The 8,942-nt window shown below is 41.3% G+C and overlaps 1 protein-coding gene across 1 annotated transcript in view; it reads left to right on the top strand.

The window, feature by feature from the left end:
* The window catches only part of AIM1 (absent in melanoma 1), a 258,316-nt gene that overhangs the window by 205,932 nt on the left and 43,442 nt on the right, over positions 1-8,942 (top strand). Inside the window, exons 5-6 of the mRNA XM_010856701.1 lie at positions 10-272; positions 4,899-7,200. Of these exons, the coding sequence (XP_010855003.1) occupies positions 10-272; positions 4,899-7,200 (2,565 nt within the window). The remainder of the gene's footprint in view (positions 1-9; positions 273-4,898; positions 7,201-8,942) is intronic.

The raw sequence follows: 8,942 nt of genomic DNA, 5'->3' as shown, positions 1-8,942 counted from the left end.
GCCCCCGCCCCCGGCCCGCCCGCCAAGGAAAGCGGGGAGGGGGCGGCCCGAGTCATCCCCCGGGAGCTCACGGTTAAGAGCAGCTCGCTACTGCCTGAGATCAAGCCCGAGCACAAGAGGGGGCCGCTCCCTCACCTCTTGGATGGCCGGGGAGACGGAGGTCGAAGCAGAGACTTGGGCAGATCGGCTGGAGGTTCTGACGCCTTTGAGGGCTTGAAGCCCAGGAACCACTTCGGTGTGGGCAGATCGACGGTGACCACGAAAGTGACCCTGTAAGTAACTGCGGCGTCACTTGCAACATTATCATTCATAAACTGAATAGACTCATTCTATTTGAATTCTTGGATAAGTAAGCTTAAGAGTTGGGTTGGGCCAGCCCAGTGGCTCTTGAGGGGCTCGGAGTCTTTGCATTCGTGGAGGAACTGCCTGTGCGTTGAATTTTCTCCTGGGTGGTGAAACTGAGATGGTGAAGGAGTAGTTGACACAGTTAAGGTTTAAGAAGATGGCCCGTTCAGGACCCTAGTCGGTTGTTATTAATAATTCCTATTAATATAAGGCTTTTAAGTTCAATGAATGTAAAAGTAAGATATCTCTTGAGGTTCAGTATTTACATAATAGACGACCACGTGGCTGGATTGGCGCTCATTCTATTCTTTATTCAAAATATACTCCAGCATTCCTGGGTGGAACATTCTTAAAATGTAAATGCAGTGAATTTGAAAACAGGGAGCAAACTCTAGTGTGTACAGTACACCCAGTAACTTTGACATGTGTGCGTTTACAAGAATTCACAGAACCTTTTATGGAACTTAGTGCATTATTGGCCTAAAGCTTAAAAAAAAATCTCTAATACAAGCCATCTCCGTTGTTTCTTCCCCTTTATGATGTTAGGAAGTTTGGTGATATTCTTGCTCCCAGATCAAAAAGTATTTTTCAGTTATTGAAATGAAGAAAAATTAGTGTTTTTACTGGGAAGCTGTTTGACAAATGAAAGGACACATTAGAAGGATCAAGTTCAACAGCTGACTGTGACCACTGTGCTGTTAAGTGTATTGATTTTTCAAATATTTATTGAGTACCTTCTGTGCATGGTAGTGTGCTGGGAACTATGTGGGGACAGCCACAACTGTGATTCACTGTATATTGCCTTTGAACAGTTTATGGCACAGTCCAGCACCCAAGATGCCGACAAATCAAATAATTATATGAGGTGATAATCTGATTAAACTGCCACATGAATGTTACCATCCCTAAGGCTGGGGGTGTGGAAAGGAGGAGGAAATCACTGTTGATTTTTTTTTTTTTTTGGAGGAAGTGGGATTGTGCCTTGATGGTGAGTGAAGTCTGTATAGGCAGACAGGACAGGGAGGGGCACCCTATAAAACTCAAGACTCCCCCTTTCCCTACCAACTCTCCCCTATCTCTCAGTCAGCAAATGTGAAAATGAGTATCTAAACTGCTCAAGGTGTTTTCCTATATTCACACATTTTTTAAAGCTGAGACTTTCCCAACATTATGATTCATGAACTGAACAGATTCATTCTGCTTGAATTCTTGGATAAGTAAGCTTAAGAGTAGGAGGTCTGCTTGGTAAACACTCACGAGGAAAACCTGCTTAATGAATAACTTGAGCTACCTCACCCAGCTGCCAACCTGGAGCACTTTGATGGAGTCAGCAATTTATTCTGTAAGAGCAGCCTTGGAGAAATAACCTGAGTGAATGATGCCCATTATTTGTAGAAGGCCAGTGTGACTGAACATTCAGACCTCCTAAGTGTGAGCCTTAGAGACATGTTGTTGTGTACTGATTAAGGACGCTTCTTGTCTTCCAATCAGAATACACCAGTGGAAAAACCAGAAATGTTACACTGTTAAGGGATAGGGTAAACAAACAAAGCCTCTTACATGAAAATCTTCATGTGCTGTTTCCTGTAATAGAACTAAACCAAATGTCCTTTTCTAAGGAATAATTATTTTCTACCTAGAATTTTCCTTTCCCAGAGGCTCAGTTTAATTCTGTTTTGTACATGGCCTTGCACTTGGTGAACTGGCCAACGATTGGAATGGAGACTTAATAATTCTTTCCAGTCCTTTGACCCATTTCCATTTGACTGATGGATTTTTTTTTTTTTCAGATCCTTTAGTTTTTCCTCTGATTGTATTTCAAGTAGAAGTGTTGCTCAGATTATAAAAACAACTTGAATCTGAAATTTTAGAGTTAAAACTATTTTATATTCCCTGAAAAATAATCACTATGAAGAAGCATGTTTATTGATGCTGTTAGAGAAATTATGTTTTCAGTTCTCTACCAAGTATTGAATGTTGAGATTCTTAAAACGGTATGTTTAGAATAAGGAGAATTTTCTTTTCATATTATATTCACAGGTTCTTAGACTTCAGGGTATTTTCCCTTCTCACATCTTAATGAAGGCATTACAACATGAATTATAGGAGCCTTCCTTTTAATCAGTTTGAACCAGGTTAATTGTAGTGACTCTTGGTAGCAGAAGTTAATAGCACAGAAAGTTTGGTTGTAAAATGTATTTTGATCTTCATGTAAATCTTTAATGTGCAGATATGTGTGTCCTGTCCTTAATGTAGCTTACTGGCTAACTTAGAGTGTTTTCCATTTACATCATAAGGTCTGCTTTGATGTTTGACTAAGTTCCTTGAGATGATCAGTGAGAATTTTTAAAATATATATTCCCTGATATGTGAACATCCCTTATTAACTGATAACATTTGTAAGTTCTCTTACTTATCTCACTGGCTTTAGAATTTAAGGAAGTGCTTATAAGTTAATTTTTCTTTTAAATTTCAGATATGGGTCCACCATGGGGGAGCCTAGATATCTCAAGATACAGGAGAAAGCAATGCCTGGGAGAAATTCATGAGAATATAGCAAATTTAGTATTTAACTAAAAAATTAAAAAAGAAAATCTAATTCTAAATGCTGTATTTAGGAAGGACTTCTCAAGTCTTCTCATTCTTCTCATTTTATCTAGAAGGATAAGGTGTCATCATCCAAAGTCATCCTGCCTGTTCCTTCAAAGGGCTGATCAGGGCCACCTTCTTGAAGGCCAGTGAGTCCATGCAGGAGACAGTGTGAGATCTTAATATTTCTCTACTTTGTATTTTCTTTATCAAGATGGCCTCTAAAGTATGATTATCTTATAGATCTCATGATAATTTACTGGCTCCTTGGCTCATAAGACTGGAGAGAACCAGAGGAGGTTACTGTTTTCCTGGGAAAACAGGATAGAAGCGTTGTTAGGAACATGGCATCTGAAACAAGAACACCTGGCTTCTGTCACTTAATAGCTGTGTGACTTCAGGCAAATTACTTACCTTTTCTAGACCTCAATTTCCTCATCTTAAGAGAGAATGTGTAAAATTGCACATGAGGCAGGCCATAGCAAGTGCTTGGCCATTAGTGAATGTTAGTGGCTGTTATCTCTTACCTTTTATAAACCACTAGACCAATGATTTAGACATATTTTTGTTTTTGTTTTAGAGTCTGTTCTTCTTGGAAAGCTTATGTAAAAGTGACATATGTAATAGATAAGTCAGAGTGATTCTAGTTGAAAGGAGGGTTGCTGGCCAGCAGTTCCATCCCCCAGTCTCTACTGTCCCTAACGGCAACCCTTGAAGAGAACTACAAGGATGTCTTCAACCATAATATGTGTGTGTGTGTGTGAACCAACTCTGTTCTAAACTATCTAGTTTTTCGTTTGTTAGTTTTTATAGATAGAGAAGGTAGAGTCCAGAGAGCTAAAGTAACTTGACCAAGTTCACCCAGATAATTAGCGTAAGAGCCAGAGCACATTTTTTTTCCTCAGAAATAAAACTGTATACATTCAAAGACTTTTAATTTCATGGGCTTCCCAGGTGGCCCTAGTGATAAGAACCCACCTGCCAATGCAGGAGATGTAAGGGACACGGGTTGATCCCTGGGTCGGGAAGACCCACTCCAGCATTCTTGCCTGGAGAATCCTGTGGACGGGGGAGCTTAGCGGGCCATGGTCCAAGAGGTCACAAAGAGTCAGACATGACTGAGGAGACTTAGCGCTGCACAACACAATTACACCCAAGAAATGTGAGAAAGAGAGGAGAACAAATGGTGGCAGAACCAACAGTTGAGTAATGATGAGTAAGTTATGGCACATCTATACGCTGGACTTTCACGTGCAGACGTTATAAAGACTTTTCAAATAAGTTTTTAGTAACTTGAAAAATGTTAAATTCAAGGTGAGGTGCCAAACTCTATAAACAGACTAATCTCAATTTTGTTGAAAATATTTCCCTATGCATACAAAAAAGACAGGAAGTGTACTAGAATGTTGACAGGGATATTGTTTGAGTGGTTAGGATTATGAGTGATTTTTTGTCTTTATATTTTCCAAATGGTCTCTAGTGAACACACTTTATGTAATCAGAAAAATTTTATGGAGGAAGGATGAAGGGAATAAACTGTTCGAAGAGGTAAATAATAAATATTGTTTATAATCCAGCTCTTTGAGATAATGAAAATTAAAAAGTTATGATAAGTAGTACAGTTGGTTCTGGGGAAAATCATACATATTTAAAGTATGGGAGTGCATGAAGTATTCAAATTTGTTCTAATGTTCTTTGGGCCAACTCTAGTGCCAAGCACTGTGCTTATGATAAACTTGTTAACCTCTCACCTCTAGAGTTTCTTAGCTGTATAATTTTCTCATCCCTCATAAGAAAGCGAAACATCCATTAAAGATAATTGACAGTATATATAGGATGGTTTAAAAATAATTTCATAAAATGTTACCTATCAGATGTTGGCTTTTCAGTTTTGTAGTAAATTGCTGTGTTTGCTTTAAAACCTAGGTCAATAAATTTATCTTGATACTGTTTTATTCTTGCAGCCCTGCCAGGCCCAAACACGTGGAACTAAATCTTAAAAACTCTAAGAATCTTGACAGTTTGGGAAGTGAGCATAATCCATTTAGCCAGCCAGTTCACAAAGGAAACACTGCCACCAAAATCTCCTTATTTGAAAACAAGCGGGCAAACAGCAGCCCAAGACACACTGACATTCGAGGTTTGAAGAACACTCCTGCGTCTAATAAAACATTTGTCGAGAGGGCAAAGCTGAATTTAGCCAAAAAAGCCAAGGAAATGGAGCTGCCTGAAAAGAAGGTGATGCCAAATAGTCACCAGAACGGTGTGCCGGGGAAGCCGTCATCTGCAGAAGCCAAAGTGACGCTTCCTGAAGAGGAGACTCCTGTTTCTCAGCTTTCCCAAGGTGATAAGGTAGATGTGCAAACAGATGCTGGCTGCCCTTCCGAACCAGTGGTTGCTGCTCTGACTCCCGTTAAGGACCAGGAGATCTTAGGAGAGAATGACTCCAAGGCTGCTAACAGCAAAAGACTTGAACTTGAAAATATGACTAATATGGCAGAAAACACCCCTTCCATTCTTGATACCAAAGATCCGCCTCCAACAGCCATACCAAACCAGCAGCCTGGATTTTCTGACTCACAGCCCCCAGCTGAGTCATCTAATGGGCCTTCTCTGTCACTGGCTGCCCCCATTCCTGCAGATGATACCAAAGACACATGTGCTCAAGCTCCTGTAAGCAGTTCTCTGTGCACTGATCTCAGAGAGTCAGAAAGCCATAATGGATGTACTCTGCCTGTATCTCATCAGAATAATGAGACAATGCCCCCCTCCAAACTTGCAGCAGGAAGAGGAGGAGGAGGGGAGACAAGCCCTCCTTTGTCCCCAGAGCACAGCCCGCAAGCTGTGGGAGATGAGTGTCCATCCAAGGTCCTAGTCCAGGTCAGGTCCTTCGTGCTCCCTGTGGAGAGCATGGAGGGGGTCTGCTCCCAGATCATCACAGAAAGCTCTGAAGTTAGAGAAGCACAGTTGCCAAGCTGTCACAATAATGAACTCCAAGTGGTTTCCGTTGCAAGTGGTGCTCCCCAGAAAGAGGAAGTACAGGGCAATAAGGGCACATCACCCAAACACATTCACTGCAAAGAGGAACATATAGTAAAATCTGGCGCACAAGTCATGCCGCCTGAATCAGAAGCAACTCTGCCTGTCCAGGCTCAAAGTGAGGACAACGAAAAACCCCTGAAGGCTGAATCCACCGGCACCAGCCTCCCTGACAACAGAAGTCATTTAGAAACCCCCCAAAGACCCAGTCAGAGTGCTGTGAATGGCCAGGGCAGCCCTGCCAGTCTTTTGAACATCTCTGCTGGTAGTGATGATAGTGTATTCGATTCTTCTTCTGACATGGAAAAATTCACTGAGATTATAAAAAAGATGGACAGCACTGTGTGTATGCCCCAGAAGAAAAAGAAGACCAGGCTACCAAACTCCCCTGCCCCTCACTTTGCCATGCCACCTATTCACGAGGACAATTTAGAAAAGGTGTTTGATCCCAACGTGTTTACCTTTGGTTTGGGGAAGAAAAAGGAAGGCCAGTTGGAAATGTCACCAGCTTTACATTTGATGCAGAATCTTGACACCAAATCCAAACTGAGGCCCAAACGATCATCCACTGAACAGAGTGTCCTCTTCAAGTCCTTGCAGACTCATACTAATGGGAAAGATGAGCCCCTGGCAGCTCCAGAAGTCAATGACAAAGAGAACAAGGATGTCCAAAATGGTGGAGTCAAGAGATCGAGGCTAGAAAAAAGTGCACTTTTCTCAAGCTTGTTATCTTCTCTACCACAAGACAAAATCTTTTCTCCCTCTGTAACATCAGTCAATACCATGACCACATCTTTCGGTACTGCTCATAGCAGTTCTCTTTCTCGACCTTCCGTGTTGCAGCCTGTGGCTGAGAGTGCCCCACCCTGTAGTACAGAGAAAGAACAACCAAGTCTGCCAGCCAGTAACTTAAAGGTCTTCAATTTCAACTCGTCAGATACGTCTCATTCGGGATTGAAAAGTCTGAGCCCCATGGAAAAGTGCCCGCAAAAAGAGGAAACCAAAAAGGATCTGGATCTGCAAAGCAACCTTCCCATGTCAGAAACTAAATTTTCTGAATTTTCAAAACTGAAGACCAACGGTGATGCGTCTAATCATACTGAAAGTGTTCTTAAATCAAACTTGCCGAGCTATGGAAGCAGTGACACAGACTTCACTGGTCTCTTCAAAGCCAGCCGGTTTGACCCAAGCATTTCTTTTTCTGGAATGGCATTATCAGATACAACAGTAAGTAGCAACATAGTATCATTTATTTGAGGTAGTTAAAAAATCAGAGGAAAAGCGGGGTGATGAGCAATTCATGTTATTTGTTTAAAAACGGTTATGCTCCTGTACAATAATTTCTTAACTCATTCATCACATTTGAAAATCTACTATGTACAATGGAGGTTAAAGTTCAAGAGAAAAGGTACTTGGATACTGTTCTCAAGGCATTCATACTCTAGCAGGGAAAAATAAGCTACAAATATTTTAGGGCACTTGCGAATTTATATGTTGTATTGTGAAAGGTATAGATAAGGTACCTTGAGAATTCAGAGACAGGGTGTTTTTTCTTCGGTAGTTCTGTGTAAAGATGCTCAACACTATACTTGGAATTTAGTGAAGATTTGTGAAGGCTTCCTTTATCTTGAACCCCCACCCCCTGCCCCCACCAAAGAATCTTATTCCTAATCCTTTCTTTTGCACTTTGAGATTCGCTCTTTCTTCCCCTACATAGGAGTCCATGTTTATCCCACATGGCTGAGAAAATGTTTTCTCTTTATTTGGAATTAGTTTTCATTAGGGAAATATTTTTTCTTGCAAAGCTGTTGGGGAATAAAGAATTCGGTTTACATTGGTGCTTTCCTGTAATATAGTAGAGAGGATGGCAAAATATGATTTTGATTTCTCCATCTTTTTTCTGACTGCTATAAGTTGTTTTCTTTACTCAATTTTTGACATACATTTGTGGTTTTCATTTACGATGCTTGATACTCAAGTTGAAAGAGGGAAGAAGATGATAAAGTTTAGAACTCAGCTCTGCTAAGCCCAGAAACAGAAGTGGGAACTGTATTCCTGTTGCCCACCCTGTGAACCAGGCTACCTGGAAAGTGAAGATGAGAACCAGGCAGAAAATATCCTGCCCCCTTCCTCATTTGTACAGGGCACTGCCCCATTTAAATTTGTTGTATTGTTTTTTGCTACAAGCCTATCATGGAATATAATTCTGGAACCTCTTTCAAAAGGGTAGTTGAACTTTCAGCAGAGGCTCAGATCTCTTTTTTCAAAAGATTTCAAATTTTTTACTCCTAGGATGCCATACACACATACACACATACCCACCCACACACACACATCTAGATGTAGATATACAATAAGACTTATTGAGGACCCCAAAGAGCTTTTGTTCACATGGGTTATGCCTATTGGAATCTATTATATTAGAAATTAATACTGAGGACTTCCCTGGTGGTCCAGTGGTCAAGATTTCACGCTTCTATAGGGCTTGGGGCATGGGTTTGATACTTGGTTAGAAAGTAACATCCCATATGCCACCTGAAGGAAAGTTACATGGCTCAAAATTGCCTGGAGTTAAAACTCCCCACCAGGTCCTCCCCACCATTCTATGAAAAACAACTCTCACCCTAAGGGAAAAAAACAAACAAACGCACATTAGGGTTGATTACGCCCAGCTCCCAGCCAGTCTGGCCTCTGGCCGATCTCCAGAATTCCTTGCCCCAGCTGTTTAGGAGATAACTACTCCGAACAACCTTGGAGAAGAATAGGCCCCCTTAAGAGAGTAGATTTCCACATATATGCCTATATATACTTATTCTTTTCTTGGGTTAGTGCAGGAGCTCACTAATCTGACTGCTGCCCGTTCTCGCCTCATTAAAGGTGATCTGTTCCTGTAAAGTGCTGGTCTCGTTCTTTTTCAGAACCTCACCTTCTCTAACTCCCTTACCCCTACACCATGCGGTCCAGCCAGT

The sequence above is a fragment of the Bison bison genome, unplaced genomic scaffold (assembly GCF_000754665.1).
Source record: "Bison bison bison isolate TAMUID 2011002044 unplaced genomic scaffold, Bison_UMD1.0 scf7180017864373, whole genome shotgun sequence".
NCBI classification, from domain to species: Eukaryota; Metazoa; Chordata; class Mammalia; order Artiodactyla; family Bovidae; genus Bison; species Bison bison.
Note: the sequence above shows the minus strand (reverse complement) of the source record. Positions and strands in the feature narration are given on the sequence as shown.